Raw genomic sequence first — 16858 nt, forward strand, 5'->3', positions numbered from 1 at the left:
TGTGACAGCAGATACAGAGACATGGAATGTGACAGCAGATACAGAGACATGGAATGTGACAGCAGATACAGAGACATAGAATGTGACAGCAGCTACAGAGACATAGAATGTGACAGTCTTTTTCATTTGGTAACCTATTGCTATTATATTTAACCTAAAGGGATATTTCAGGTCAGGTATAGGCAAGTGTGGAACCCCATCTGCTCTAGAACTACACTTCCCAGCTTGTCCTGCCACAGTTTCTGCATGTCCTTAAAGAAAACATTGGCAGTGCATGCTGGGATGTGTAGTTCTACGGCAGTTTGTCATTAAATAGACCCCAAACAAATGTAATTTTCAAACAGATATCACACCGGTATCACAAAACAGAGTGATCTGGAACCTCTGTAACAGACTTGCCTTGCTTTTTTCCCACTGCACCAAAGCAGCTTTATAGGATGTTGGCTTCTGAGACAAGGAGTCTCTGATAATGGCTTCAATCTCTTCAAGATCCTCTCTGATCTTCTGTTTTTTACCTCTGAACAGGTAATATTTTTCGTGGTACCTAGACAAATAAGAATGTAAAATGTAATAGTTTGGAGCATTGAGTCAGTTTTGTGTAAATGAATTACCAGGAAAAAAAAGATTGTGTTTAAAAAAGTCCAGTTTTTACTGCAGGAAGAATTATCAGGAACATTTTAATTCCACCCTATTGGTCCTCCTGTTATATGCCTAGCCCAGTGGTTCTCAAACTGTGTGCCGTGACACCCTGCGGTGCCACGAGGCTCTTGCAGGGGTGCCCTGGGTTGGTGGTCCAGGACCAATTCAAATTATTCATGGTCAATATAATAGGCAAAACCAGTGCTGGTGGCTGACAATCATATAATATGTGGACAAACAGAAGTGAATCCTGTCCCTCACCACACAACTGACTCTAAGGATGACATATAAACACATTTACTATTTCCTTCTAAATAAGAAACATTTGGCCTAGGGGTGCCGTGAAAATAATTCTGATACTCTAGGATGCCGTGACTCCAAAAAGATTGAGAACCACTGTCCTAGATATTTCAAAAGGAAAAAGTGGACAGGTGATTATCTTAACATAGCTGCATTAATTGGCCATACAGCCACAGGCCTGTGAATTTAAAGTAAATTTCCCCCTAGTCTGTAACCGTAGGATTATTAGCCAGTGGTATCTCTGCCAATTCACAGAGGTGAGATGCGCCTCAGTAGAAATACACAAAATACAGTTCCTTATACCCTACACTTATCAAAAGAAGATATGCACCTTGGAATCCCAATTTCAATACAAGTACCAGGCAAGGATATGAGTTATAAGTAGCATGCAGTGAATTTACAGGAACCACATATCTCCCAGAGTGAAACTTATTAAGGATCAGTGAATACATTGTGTTACTAGGGCTGGTATTCAATTGTCGGTGATAATTTACTGCATGGTAAAAATGGGCTTTTTAGCTATCCAATTACACCCCATTTTTACTGTGCGGTAAATGATCCATTTTCAGGCAATAACACATGGGATCTGGGATAAGTTCCCAGACCCATGTGTTATTGCACAAAAACTGCTCTGTGAGGGCTGTTTACCGGGGATTCTGCTTTGCGTGCCTCCCCGATAAGTGCCGGCAGTCAGGGGCTAATTGGATAGCCCCAGGTCAATCTATTGACCGCGGTAATTTACCACGGTTAACTGGATATTCCTCTAAGAGATTTGGGATCCATTTGGCCACTTTCAGTAGGTGGCTGCAGACAACGTGTGTGTTTGGGTGTGAGAAAAGTGTATTTGGAGTGATTCAGCCTATCTGCAAAGTATGGGAAAGAAGAGGGTGCTGGGAACACATCTATACTGGCTGATCGGCACAACAATTGTATAGGTGTGTATGCAAAAGCAATGCAGGAGCGTTAGTCGATAAACATCTTAAAACGTTCCTTGCAACTATCATATCAGGAGGTCACAAATTATGTGCAGTTTAATATTTAAGCTGCCTACCTCACGATCCCATATTAGAATGTACACACTTAGCTATTTCCAGCTCAGTGTGTACGGTGGTCAAGCTGGGTACACACTACTTGGCTGATCAGGAGTGTGTAATCCGATCAGCCAAGTGATCAGTAATATGTGTAGACTGAGTGCTGAATCCTGTGTAAACACTCACAGAAAACACCCATAGTGAAGGTCATTTTATACAATGTTTTAATAATAAATTTTCTCCTTCATTCACTAGGGGACACTGGAGCATGAACTATGGGGTATAGACGGGTGGATCAGTGGAGTGGTACATTGAACCATCAGAAAGCAAAAGGTCTCACTCTCTGTCCTGCGCCAAAAATTTAGAATTTCGGATTTTCAGATACAGTAGGGAAGACTCAACCTGTACAAAAAATATACTATGCTCCCATTCCCAATAGCAACCAATCAGATGTTTACATTATTTTTAAACTGAACTAGACAAATGACAGCAGGTATCCGATTGGTGGAATTATTTTCTAGATGAAAATCTCTGAAAACCACTTGTAGAATGTATAAATCAATGATTATGTTGTATCATGTGCAGTCAATTTATATACCATGTTAAATAAGCTGATGATAAACAGGAAAATGTACCTGATTAAAGCTGTTCTCTTTCTTTCTAACATCTCCATCAATAAGTTATTCTTGGAGGTGACGTCTTTCAAAATGTCATCCAATTGTTGTTGATCATGCGGATTACAAACGGATTTTAACTGTTTAGCGATCGTATGAATTTCAGCTACAGCAAGATTTAGTTCTTCTTGTTTAGAAATCAGCACACGTGTCTGGTATTCTACGTTATTTAAATCCAATGGATCCACTTGTAACTTCCTTCCATGTTGAGTGAACAGCTCTGCTACGTTGGTGATGGCTTGTTGGAAATCTTGAAGGCAACTACAGGTCTTCTCAGCTGTGTTCTGTTAAAGATAAAGCATTTACTGCAACGATCTCCATGGCTACCTACATTTTATGGGTTTTCTACAAACCTAAAGCTACGTTACCATCTGTACAACACATGTTACTATAATTTAAAGGGCCACATAACCAAATATGCAAATTACCTTTTTTAAAATAGCTACTAATAACATTTATAAATACGGATTGTAGGTAAAGGTTTCAGGAGCTTAACAGAACCACAGATATTTAAAATCAAAATTTGACCATGTGGACAGAGGTATAGATAGCATATTTGCTGCCGGAAATACTATTTTACAGCAGTGTGGCCATAGCCAGATTAAGGTAGTGGGGGGTGCAGGGCATACTGTACCCCGAGCCCCCCTCTTTCAAGGGGCCCCCCAGCCAAAGCATACTGACATTACTAGGTCTCCCTCTTGTGTAGCAGCAGAACCAGGCTGCCAGAATGTGAGCAGGACAGTATGCTTTGCAGGCATAGACACAGTAGTATCAGGTTTCAAGAGATATCGATGGAGCTTCCTGACCAGAGGAGAGATAGCAGAGGGGATAGAGCTGTAAGTGACCCAGGGATTCCAGCTTCTCCTCCCACCTGGGTGACAGGGTCCTGTGTAACCTGTTATCTAATGAGAGCATTTGGGTCTAGAAAGAGAGACACACACACAGAGCATCCTCCTGAGTCTTGCCCCAGTGTGTTAGTAAAATTATAGATTTCATTTTTTTCTATGTGTATTTTAAGCTTAAATTGTCTTTGTTTCACTGCAGGAAAACATTATAAAATAGTAGTATCTCTCTTATAAACTTATAATAAAACTTTATTGATAAGACCATCGGCGCAGTACGGGTACTATCAACGCTGGGGAGCGAAACGTTGATGGTACCTGTACTGTGCTGATGGTCTGATCAATACATTTTGTATGAAGACTGGTGAGTGCTCCCATTTTTTTAATATATATATATATATATATATATATATATAGCCACATATGAGATATATATACAGCCACATATGATAAGCCGCCTATATATGAGAAGGCCGAAATACTCTACAGCCATGTTACTGTGATATTACGGGTTTTTTCTTTACTAATCTCGGGTACGTTCGCATGATAACATAATTTTATTCAAATAAAATGTAAAAAGTTCTGCATCATGGAGGAGTCACGGCTCGGGTGTCCTGATCTAGATGTGCTTCTGTCCTGTGGAGACTGAGTTATTGGAATGGGAATTGCAGTGTATACATCCATATTAGTATTTACTGTGAAAACTGCAGCGGAGGACTGGTGCTCAAAAACTAGCAGCACATGGGAAAATGTTTAAGGAAGTCCATAGAAAATTTACCTGTGTACTATTAATCCCAACTTAAAGGTGAATAGCTCACTGATTTTCTGTCATTCTTGTATAAAAATTGAAAAGTTCAAATAAATAAGGAGGTAAGGTAAGTGTGGTTAGTAGGGTGTAGTGTGGGTAAGTTGTGTTCATACATGTGCATCACAATGGGGGTCATTCCGAGTTGATCGTAGCTGTGCTAAATTTAGCACAGCTACGATCATCTTCCCTGACATGCGGGGGGACGCCCAGCACAGGGCTAGTACGCCCCGCATGTCAGTGCCGCCCCCCCCCGCAAAAAAGTGCAAAGGCATCGCACAGCGGCGATGCCTGTGCACTTCAAGAGTAGCTACTGACCAGCGCAGCTTTAGCGTGCTGGCCAGGAGCTACTCCTCGCTCCCCGGCCCACAGCGGCTGCGTGTGACGTCACACAACCGCTGCGGCCCGCCCCCGTTTGGTCCGCCTGTGTTGGCCGGACCGCGCCTACAAAACGGTGGCCAAACGCCGCCGTTCCGCCCTCTCCTGCCCAGCGAGCACGCCTCTGCCTGTCAATCAGGCAGAGGCGATCGCAGCCCTGCAACGGCCTTCGGCCGTCTGGCATGCACCGGCGCACTACAGTGCATGCGCAGTAGAGACCCGTTCGCTCGGCTGCGAAAAACAGCAGCGAGCGGGTCAGAATGACCCCCAATGTCAGATAGGAACAAGAAATGTTCTTTAACTCATCACTCTCCTGCACCTGTCTAGAACCTGTGCACTCATTTCATATCAAATAAAAATGTGTTGTCACAAATCAGAGTCACAGTCCACACGTTAAAGTTTAAACAAAAAATGAGTTCTTAAAGCAGCAATCCCACAGAGGTTTTTTCTATAAACAAGTTATGTGCCTTTGAAGCAAGTATCTTTATTCTTAACTGAACGAAAAACTATTATCTCCTTTTCAAATGGAATGTGTGAATGTTCCAGGTCCTGTCTACAGAGCTGCAGTATTTACAGCTGTAGGGAGATCTGTTTTATACTGTCACATTATCATTCTGATTATACTCCAAATTGTCTAAACTTATTGTTCCACTTAACTATACTGGCATCCAGTACTTGCATAATCTGCCAGAAAATTTGGGAGATTATTGAATTTCGAGGAGTTCTCCCAGACTCTCTGGAGAGTTAACCAGGCCTCCGGTCCCTGCCCAGTACCCCAGCGATGTAGGCAGTAAGGCTGATTGGCTGGTACTTTATCTCTGTCCACTTTCTCTCTCTCCAAGGGCCGGATGTAATAAAAGTCCGAATTGGCTGGAGGTGTGGATCCCTGGCTGAACTCTGACATTTTTTTGGCTGGGAACCCGCACCTCCGGCCAACTCGGAGTTCATTACATCCGGCCCAAAGGCTTAATAGATACACCCATTGTCATTTACAGCAGCCTGGAGAAACAAACCAAGGAAAAATGTGTATTGCCAAGATTCTTCTTATAGCCCGCCACTGTGACTTAGGTTCATAACATAAAGCCATCCTATTTTTATATGATTTCTGCTTTTTTTTTATTTTATTTTTGGTTTGTTGTTTTTTTATTTGTTTTTATTGATTTTCAAAAAGTAAACAAGTGTACAAATAAAAAATTAAATATAAAAAAAACAACAACAACCCACAAACAGTATGGGGGGAGAGGTAGTGCAGGAAAGAAGAGGTAGAGGCAATCCCCACATACAGTACTGTACGATGAGATTGACATACTGTACAACATGTAAGATCAAATAATCAAGGGTGAAAATAACAGAGTATAGATCAGGGGTAGTCAACCCTGGTCCTCGAGAGCTCCCAGCAGTTCACGTTTTCCAGGTGTCCTCACAGAATCACAAGTGAAGTAATTACTCCAACTGTGTTTTTTTTTAAATGTGTCAGTTAAGGCCCGTACACACTGGTCGATATATCGGCCGTTCTCCTGAACGGCCGATATATCGCGGGACCGTCGGCCAGTGTGTACGGACGATACGTCTGAACTCCGTCGTTCACAGACGTATCGCGTCGGCCGCGCAGCACAGCCGACGGCCAATATATCTACCGATATATTGGCGCGTCGCTGTGTGTGTACGGGGCGGTCGGCCGACCGCCCGTACACATGCTGCGGCGGCCGGCGGTGATTGACAGGTGAACTGGGCTGGCGTGTGTACACGCCCGCCCAGTTCATGACGTCAGTCTCCAACGGATCGGGCAGTGTGTATGCTCAACACACTGCCTGATCCGTCCATAGATATATCTGCAGATCAATTGATCTGCAGATATATCTGTTAGTGTGTACCCACCTTTAGTAATGCCTACACTTGTGCACCTGCTGGTTGAGCTGGAAAACGTGAAACTGTTGGTAGCTCTCGAGGACCAGGGTTGGCTACCACTGGTATAGATAAACCAAACATCACGGAAGACGTTAAAAAAAGGCATTAAAAGAAAAAATACTTAATGACTGTCAGGTGAGTCAAACAAATCAGGGAAGTAAAGAATCTATCTTTCCTGCTGTAATATATTTCTGCCAACTAGACCACTCTATAATGGCGGAGGAGGGAGCGGTAGAATAGGGGCAGAGTAACATTTCCATTTAGAAGCAGCACTAAACTTTCACAATAATCATGGACAAAGATTTATTTTGCTGTCTTCACATGTCCCAGGTATTAGGTGCTCTTCAGTGTGGTCAGAACATTTATTACAATAATTCTTCAGAACAGGTTACACACAGATATGCAGATGAAGTGTGCAGGGACAGAGATCCTGTGAAACCACCGCTGGAAAATCGGGGTGTCAAAAGCAATCTGTTGTCAATGTATATCACTACAACTCACCACTCTGAATATACAGTACAGCAGGGGTGGGGAACCTCCGGCCCGCGAAGCCGTTTGGTCCGGCCCACCAGGTTGTGTCAGTGAGACACGCTGCCGCTCAGTCGGGCGGCAGCGTGTCTCAGCTGTCAGAGCAGGGAGACGGAGGAGAGCGCGGCTGTAGAATGGGACCAGCGGCCTGTAGTACTTCAAACCAGCCGCCGGTCCGTGAGCCAATCAGAGCTCGCGGACCGGCAGCCAATCAGGAGCCGCGGCTGCCGGTCCGCGAGCTCTGATTGGCTCTCGAACCGGCGGCTGATTTGAAGTACTAAACGCCGCCGCTTTCACCCGACAGCCTCGCTCTCCTCCGTCGCGTCCACGGTAAGCAGCACGGAGGGGAGGGGGGAGGGCATTTGTATACCTGGCACTGTGGGGGCTGTATACCTGGCACTGTGGGGGGCATTTGTATACCTGGCACTGTGGGGGGCATTTGTATACCTGGCACTGTGGGGGGATCTGTATACCTGGCACTGTGGGGGAATCTGTATACCTGGCACTGTGGGGGAATCTGTATACCTGGCACTGTGGGGGCTGTATACCTGGCACTGTGGGGGGCATTTGTATACCTGGCACTGTGGGGGGCATTTGTATACCTGGCACTGTGGGGGAATCTGTATACCTGGCACTGTGGGGGAATCTGTATACCTGGCACTGTGGGGGAATCTGTATACCTGGCACTGTGGGGGAATCTGTATACCTGGCACTGTGGGGGCTGTATACCTGGCACTGTGGGGGGTATTTGTATACCTGGCACTGTGGGGGGCATTTGTATACCTGGCACTGTGGGGGGCATTTGTATACCTGGCACTGTGAGGGGCATTTGTATACCTGGCACTGTTAGGGGCATTTGTATACCTGGCACTGTGGGGGGTATTTGTATACCTGGCACTGTGAGGGGCATCTGTATACCTGGCACTGTGAGGGGCATCTGTATACCTGGCACTGTGAGGGGCATTTGTATACCTGGCACTGTGAGGGGCATTTGTATACCTGGCACTGTGGGGCATCTGTATACCTGGCACTGTGGGGGGCATTTGTATACCTGGCACTGTGGGGGGCATTTGTATACCTGGCACTGTGGGGGCATTTGTATACCTGGCACTGTGGGGGCAATTGTGGATCTGGCACCGCACTATTGGGGGCATATGTGTATCACGTCCCATTTTAACTGGCCACACCCATTTTTTTGGCGCGTGCGCGCCTCCGGCACGCACACACAGTAACTCTAAGGGGCAGACCTACTGGGGGGCAGGGTCATTTTTTACGTTGAAAATTTTTGTATGGCCCCCGAAGGATTTTAGAAATATCCAAATGGCCCTCGGTAGAAAAAAGGTTCCCCACCCCTGCAGTACAGTATATGGCATTGCAGAACTAAAACATGATATTGAGGCTTATTATCCAGATGTTATCCGGATGATAGATAGACAGTGTCTAGTTAGACAGTCAATAGATAGACACCATATGTTAAACAGACATTAGGTCGACAGGGTCAAAAGGTAGACAGTACAAAAGGTCGACATGAAAATGGTCGACATAAAAAAGGTAGACACAGGTTTTTTTATTTTACATGTTTTTGTACTATTTCATACCTTCTCTATCCATGTCAGCATAGAGTTGGTTATAAACTCTGTGGCAAGCGCAACGAGACACTGAGCCCAAAGCGTGGTGAGAACAGCAAGCCCCGTGAGGGGAAGCCTTTCTACAATTGGGGGTCCCAGATGACAAAACTATCCACACAAACCACAAAAATGAAAAAATAAAATAAAATGGTGTCTACCTTTTTTATGTCAACCATTTTCATGTCGTCCTTTTTTACTGTCTACATTTTAGCCCTATTGGTCTTTTGACTGTCTAACATGTGGTGTCTCTATTGACTGTCTAACTAGACAATGTGTATCTATTATACCACACCCATCCAGTTAGAATGTTTGTCAAACTATTGAGCTTGGCTTCCGGTCTGCACATATTTGTTGCTAAGAGTGACATCAAAGCATTTACCTGAAATTTTGCACTACCAATACTTACAATGCGCTGTGCGATGTTCTTCTCCGTTTCTTTGCCAATACACTCTATTTCACTCAGCTCTTTCTGGAGGTCCTCTGTGGTTCCCTGGGCTGAAATGGACCTTATACCATTTAACTCTGACTTGCATATTTCATGAAGAGCCTCAAGCCTTAGCAGTTCCTCTTCAGCCTTATAGATATCCAATTCAATAACACATTGCTCATTAATATCTCTGTCAATTTTCCTTAGGTGTTTTAAGGTTTGCTTCAATCGATACTGAGCACTTGTGTCCCTTGTATCACAATCAGTTATCACCTGCTGGAGAGATTGGTGTAATTGATCCATATTTTCTGCTAAAGATCTTATTGTCTTTTCCTCATGTTTGAGGGACTCTTCATCGGCACCTGGTTTTTCGTGTAGTAGACAGATTGCTTTGGTAGTTAAAATACTTATTTTCTTTATTTTTTTACATACCACTTGAGCATCTATAATATCAAAATTGGTTCCAATCCAGACAGCTTCTTTTTGTACTGAACAAATCATTGCTTTGATTTTTTCTATCAGCTCTCCATAATGTTCTTCTACTCGTCCAAAATGTACAAAGTGACCACTTGTCTCGGCATCCTTTGTCAAATTTAGACATTTGTTCTGTAGGTTATCAACAGCTAAACCATCCCAGTAAAGCCCGTTATCTTCGAACACGTTCTTATACCTCAGTATCTCAGCCAAGTGATCTTGAGATGATGAGATGGCATTTTGGGAAACTTGTAATTTCTTTTCAAAATCTTCACCAACTCGTTTTGCCGCCTCATCATGTATCTCAGGTTCAATAGGCTGCAAAGCACTCAATTCCCAGTTGAGGTAAGTCGCCCTTTCTTCAAAGTCGTTACAAATTCTTAGCAATTTTTCAGTATAAGAAAACTTCTTTTCTTCTAATGTCCGTATTTTTCTTGCCTTATACTTTAGACTTCTTAATATGTCATTTAAATATAACTGCTCTGATTTTTTCAGTTCCCCATGATAGTTTTGGCAGTTCTTCAGAAGTGTCAAGATTAGGCCTTCAATTTCTCCCAGCTCTGTAGTCTTGCCCTTTAAACAATTTAGCTGCTCACACAAGTCCGTGGAAGTAAATATCTCTTTACTGAGTGGAGTTGCTTCGTTCTGTAGACATTGCAGTAATTCTTTGAGCTTTTCAATTTCTGAAAAGAGTGATTTCCTTTTTTCCAGTCCAGATTCCAACTGCTGTAATCTCTCAGCTGATTGTATAACTTGGTCCTGATATAATTCCTGCAATTGTTGGAAAAAAGAACCCAAGTCTTTGCACACAGCCGTATCAATCCCTGAGGATATGTGTTCCGACTCTTTAATAACAGAGTCGATCGCAGACTTTCTGTCCAAAATTTCTTTGTGCACATTTTTACAAGTTATGATCTGTTTTTCTACGTCTTCCGGTAGAAGAGCAATAACCTGATTAAATGCGGCCCTGTTTTGTGATTTTTTGACCCACAAGAGTGATTCATATAAAGGTTTCAGAAAAGAGTATTGCTCCAGTAAGGCATTTGGTGTTTGGCATCGTGTGAGTTGTTGGTCATTCACGCGCTCCTCAAGGCTTTCCAGTTCACCCTGCAAATTGTCCAGTAAACTTTCAAGGTTCTTACGGTCATTTGTTCCCCATGTTCTTTTGATTTGCAAGTCACATGCATTTCTTAATAATGAAAACATATGCCTGATGGCTTGTATGTCAGCAGAAAGTAGCAGAGAGGCTTTCAGAGCATCTTCTGGAGAAGTAGAAGGTTGATCAAGCTGGTCTTGCTGGAGATGAATGATCCTTTGCACATCGTCAACTTTTTGTTCAACAAATGCTATTTCTTGGGCTTCCTTTGCAAAACGATCATGTTCCCTAAGAACACTCTGCTCAATTTGTTCCAAAAAGTCAACCATTTGTCTTACATCAAGGCCTATTTCATCTTTGTTTTGACTTGTTATTCTGCAACAACCGATGTTTGAATGCTCGGACATCAAGGTATACAAACTTTCCTTTTCTCTTGCTATTTGCTGAAGAAAATGTGTTATTTTGCCCAAATGACTTGTGTAACTTTCCGTGGGTGCCCTGGAACACAAACATGACTGGAGTTAATTAATGTTTAGCACAGGACAGATGTTCCGTTGTGAATCAAAAACTTCATGACACGGACTTGCTAGCTGCTATTATTTTGTTCTGACAAATCAACGCTCCCCCGCTCCATTAGACTCTCCCCGACCTTGCAAAGCTTCAGACGGGCACTGAAAACCCACCTATTTATCAAAGTGTACCCCTCTGATGCATAACCTAGTCCTTAGGCTGCTCCTCCATCCCCCTGCCCCATACCTTGAACATCTCTGCTCTGCTTGCATACTGCCGTCAGGCTTCCTCTCGCTTGCTTGCACCTCATGTCATCTGTCTGTTGCCCCTCCCCACTAGATTGTTAGCTCTTCAGAGCAGGGCCCTCTTTCCTCTTGTTGTCAAAGCCCCCTTCTCGACACATTTTACTCGCAGCTCTCTCCTACTCAGCGACCATCTTTACCTGCTTTTTCTCCTACTGGTAAAGGCTCATCTCTATCTATGGCTGCCAGCCCCAAGTAGTACAATGATTACTCCCTCGCTACTTACATCTAAGCTGTATTATGTTTTGAGAATTGTGGTACTCTTTGTTACCTGTACTCTATTTTTGTTATTTATTTTCTGTAATGATAAATTTTGTCTCCCTGTACTGTCCTTTGTAAGGCGCTGCGAAACACTTGTGGCGCCCTATAAATAAAATGTAATAATAATAATAATAATAGACTATTCTGTAGAATATTGCTATAAATACATATTACACACTTTCAAAGTATGCTTTTACAGTATTTAAAAACAAATTTGGTATTTGTTTTTTGAATATCCAAACAAAAATCGGTTTTTAATTACCTACCGGTAAATCCTTTTCCCGTAGAGGATACAGGGGTCCATTTAGTACCATGGGGTATAGACGGGTCCACCAGGAGTCTTGGGCACTTTAAGAATTTGATAGTGTGCGCTGGCTCCTCCCTCTATGCCCCTCCTACCAGACTCAGTCTAGGAAACTGTGCCCGAGGAGACGGACATACCTTGAGAGAAGGATTTAAAGGACAGTGGTGAGATTCGAACCAGCACACACAAAACAAGAGGAAAGCGATGCTAACCAAACTTGATGAGGAACAGCAACAGCTGAACCAACAACAATACTTAACAAGTAACAGTGCAGGAAAGCACGAAGCACTGGGTGGGCTCCCAGTATCATCTACGTACTACGAGAAAAGGATTTATTGGTAGGTAATTAAAATCCTATTTTCTCTTACGTCCTAGAGGATACTGGGGTCCATTTAGTACCATGGGGATGTACCAAAGCTCCCAAACTGGGTGGGAGAGTGCTGAGGTTCCTGCAGAACTGATTGACCAAACTGAAGGTCCTCAGAGGCCAAAGTATCGAATTTGTAGAACTTAGCAAATGTGTTTGAACCTGACCAAGTAGCTGCTCAGCAGAGCTGTAAAGCCGAGACACCCCGGGCAGCCGCCCAGGAAGAACCCACCGACCTAGTAGAGTGGGCCTGTACAGATTTTGGAACCGGCAAACCTGCCATAGAATAAGCATGCTGGATAGTAAGCCTGATCCAGTGAGCAATAGACTGATTTGAAGCAGGACACCCAATTTTATTGGGGTCATAGAGAACAAACAGCGAGTCTGATTTTCTGTGACAAGCTGTCCGCTTCACGTAGTTCTTCAAAGCCCTCCTAACATCAAGGACTTTGAAGAAACAGAGGTGTCGGTAACCACCGGAACCACAATAGGTTGGTTGATATGAAACGCAGACACCACCTTAGGAAGAAATTGCTGACGAGTTTTGAGTTCAACTCTATCTTCATGAGAAGTCAAATAGGAGCTTTTGTGAGACAACGCCCCCAGTTCCGACACACGCCTTGCTGAAGCTAAGGCCAACAGTGTGACAGTTTTCCACGCAAGACACTTCACGTCAACCTCCTGTAAAGGCTCAAACCATTCTGATTGTAGAAACTGCTACACCACGTTAAGATCCCAAGGTGCCCTTCAAGAACGTCTGAACCTCTGGGAGGGTAGACAATTGTTTCCGGAAGAAAATGGACAAGGCCAAAATCTGGACTTTTATGGAGCCCAAGCGTCCACCCCTGACAGCAGAAAAAAGAGAAAACATCCCAGTTGAAATTCCACTGCAGGAAATTCAGTTTTCACACCAAGAGACGTATGTTTTCCAAATACGGTGGTAATGTTTAGACGTTACTCCCTTTCTGGATTGGATCAAAGTTGGAATAACCCTGCCCAGGATCCCTTTCCGGGCTAGAATTTGATGCTCAACTTCCATGCCGTCAAACGTAGCCATGGTAAGTCTTGGCAGACGAACGTCCCTTGTTGCAGAAGATCCTCGCGAAGAGGTAGAGGTAGAGGCCACGGGTCCTCTAAGAGCATCTCCAGTAGATCCGCGTACCAGGCCCTCCTTGGCCAGTCCGAAGCAATGAGTATTGCTTGAATCATTTCTCTTTTTATTTTTTTTGAGAATTCTTGGGATCAATGGAAGTGGTGGAACGTACACCATCTGCTAAACCCATGGAGTCACCAGAGCGTCCACCGCCACAGCCTGTGGGTCTCTTGACCTGGAACAATACCGCTTGAGCTTCTTGTTGAGAAGAGAGGCCATCATGTCAATTTGAGGAACCCCCCACCGACGTGTCAAGCACCCGAACACCTTCGGGTGAAGGCCCCACTCTCCTGGGTGGAGGTCGTGTCTGCTGAGAAAGTCTGCTTCCCAGTTGTCCACTCCCAGAATGAAGATTGCTGAAAACACCACAGCGTGTCTTTCTGCCCAGAGGAGAATCCTTGTTGCCTCTGACATTGCTGCTCTGCTCTTCGTTCCGCCCTGACGGTTTATGTACGTTACTGCTGTCACATTGTCCGACTGAACCTGAATGGCTTGATCTTGAAGAAGATGTGATGCCTGTAGAAGGGCGTTCTATATGGCCCTTAGTTCCAGAATGTTGATTGGGAGAAAGGTTTCCTGACTTGACCATTTTCCTTGGAACTGTTGGATGACTGCTCCCCGGCCTCTGAGACTTGCGTCTGTGGTTAGCAGAATCCAATTTTGAAACCCGAACCTTCGGCACTCTGTCATGTGAGAAGTCTGAAGCCACCACAGAAGAGAAATCCTGGCTCTTGGTGACAGACGTATCCTTGGTGCATGTGGAGATGTGATCCGGACCATTTTTCCAACAGATCCAGCTGGAAGGGCCTTGCGTGAAACCTTCTGTACTGCAGTGCCTCGCAAGCGGCTACCATCTTCCCCAATATCCGGGTTGGTTTCAGAACATCCCACACTATCAACTGGATTACCAAAGCCTTTTCCAATAGAAGGAATACCTTCTGTACCTCCGTAACTAGTATCATCCCCAGGAACAGAAGCCTCCGTGTTGGTTCCTGGTGAGATTTTGGTAAGTTCAGAATCCACCCGTGATCCCGAAGTAGATGAGTTGAGAGGGCAATGTTGTCCAACAACCTCTCCCTGGATGGTGCCTTAATCAGCAGATCGTCCAGGTACGGAATTATGTTCACTCCCTGTTTGTGGAGGAGAAACATCATCTCTGCCATTACCTTGGTGAACACCCTCTGTGCCGTTGAGATGCCAAATGGCAGGGCCTGGAAGTGGTAGTGACAGTCCTGTAATGCAAACCTTAGATAAGCCTAATGAGGCAGCCACATTGGAATATGAAAGCACGCATCCTCGATATCCAGAGGATGCTCGTCATGGTGGGGCTTGCGAATGGTTCCCTCAGGAGCTCAGTGTCCTGTCAGCAAGGAACGGGACCATTATCCTTATAGGAGGTTGGGCCGTGTCCCCCACCCTAAGTCCCATGAAGCAGGCAGATTGGTGCCAACCAGACCTGTCTGAAAATAACAAATAGAAAATAAATGCAGAAAACTCTTCAGGAGCTTCCCTAAGCGTGACTGGTTCCTCCGGGCACATTTTCTAAATTGAGTCTGGTAGGAGGGGCATAGAGGGAGGAGCCAGCCCACACTATCAAATTCTTAAGGTGGGTACACAGTGATAGATATATCTGACGATCAATTGATCCGCCGATATATCTATGGAGGGATCGGGCAGTGTGCTGTGCATACACACTGCCCGATCCGTCGGGGACTGATGTCATGAACTGGGCGGGCGTGTACACACACCCGACCAGTTCAGCTGTCAATCACCGCCAGCTGCCGCAGCATGTGTACGGGCGGTCGGCCGCCCGCCCGTACACACACAGCGATGCGCCAATATATCGGTAGATATATTGACCGTCGGCTGTGCTGCGGGGCCGACGCGATATGTCTGTGAACGACGGAGTTCACAGACATATCGCCCGTACACACTGGCTGACGGACCCGCGATATAGCGGCCGTTCACTAGAATTGCCGATATATCGGACAGTGTGTACGGGCCTTTAAAGTGCCCAAGGCTCCTAGTTTATACCCCATGATACTAAATGGACCCCAGTACCCTCTAGGACGTAAAAGAAAAAAAGAATGTAAAAAATATGTATTTGAAAAAGGTCTTTATGTAGAAACGTTGGAATAAGTGGAAAGTATTTTTAAACTTAAATGGAGAGATTTTATTTATAGATGGCCGATTTTTCTATGACGGTAAAAAAAAAAAAAACCTGCAAGAGCCTAAGTCACTCAGAAGGTAGAATACAGTAATATTTGTTTGCATACGGCTGCTGACCTGCTACTCGCCAGGGTAGTGTAACTAGTAGTAGAATTCATGGGAACAGAGGCTCTGATACAGAGAAGAACACAAACCCGATCTTTTCACAGTTGATCGATTACCGTCTAACTGTGCATGTGTCTAAAGCTTGATAAACACAAGGATGACATGTTGGCGAACCCGAGGACGCATTGACTGAGTGGCCGATCCAGGTAGTATACACACTTACCGATTGCCCGCTGACGTGCCGGTCAGGAAACCCAGCTGGGCTTGTTAGTCACCCTGCTGCAAGTGTACCGACCGCCGTACACACAGCCACATACGCCAGTGTATCTTCAGCCAACGCGATATGCTTGTGAATGACGTCGTTCACACACATATCTGGGATGTACACCCACCAACGAGCTTGCGATACATCGCCTAGTGTTTACCCAACTTTAGTCGCACTGCGCATGTGTCACGATGGTCTTGCAACGACAGTCGCCGAGAGCATGTATTTGTAAAGTGAGTGACAGTGAGACTGTTTGGGGCAAGTTACGGGAAGTGGCACCTTTATAGGATGAAATAATATTCCTAAAATGCAGCCAATGAAATCATTAGGAGCCAGTTGCATCATTACGAAACAGGAGCATGTGGCCTATTTCCTTTTTGCTTGTTAACTTTGTTATACAGATGTGTCCTCATACAATATTGGCGCAGTTGCACCAAGCAGTCCTTCATGGTGCACCAGGTCCTGCACAACTCGGTTTGTGATGTCCTTCTTTTGTGACACAATGCGATAACACCACTTCACTATACTGCAGCTATTAATTTTGTGTGTCACTGAGTCTGAATCTGTGTAGGTAGTGCTACGATGTAGCGTCTGTGGCTTTTTTACTTGCCAAGTTCTGTTGTGCTTCATCTGCCACTGTACATAACTTAAACTAATTCCTGCGTGGTCAGAGTCACAGCTCGGCATCTCTG

General features: G+C 44.6%; 1 protein-coding gene across 2 annotated transcripts in view; it reads right to left on the reverse strand.

Annotated features, from left to right (window-relative positions):
* Positions 1–16858, reverse strand: part of SYNE2 (spectrin repeat containing nuclear envelope protein 2) — a 447442-nt gene that overhangs the window by 218988 nt on the left and 211596 nt on the right. For both annotated transcript variants that reach the window (XM_063947243.1, XM_063947242.1), the window contains exons 45-47: positions 9140–11228; positions 2606–2928; positions 400–544 (exon numbers count right to left, since the gene is read on the reverse strand). In XM_063947243.1, coding sequence (XP_063803313.1) covers positions 400–544; positions 2606–2928; positions 9140–11228 — 2557 coding nt within the window. The remainder of the gene's footprint in view (positions 1–399; positions 545–2605; positions 2929–9139; positions 11229–16858) is intronic.

This window comes from Pseudophryne corroboree, chromosome 12 (genome assembly GCF_028390025.1).
Source record: "Pseudophryne corroboree isolate aPseCor3 chromosome 12, aPseCor3.hap2, whole genome shotgun sequence".
Classification (NCBI taxonomy): Eukaryota; Metazoa; Chordata; class Amphibia; order Anura; family Myobatrachidae; genus Pseudophryne; species Pseudophryne corroboree.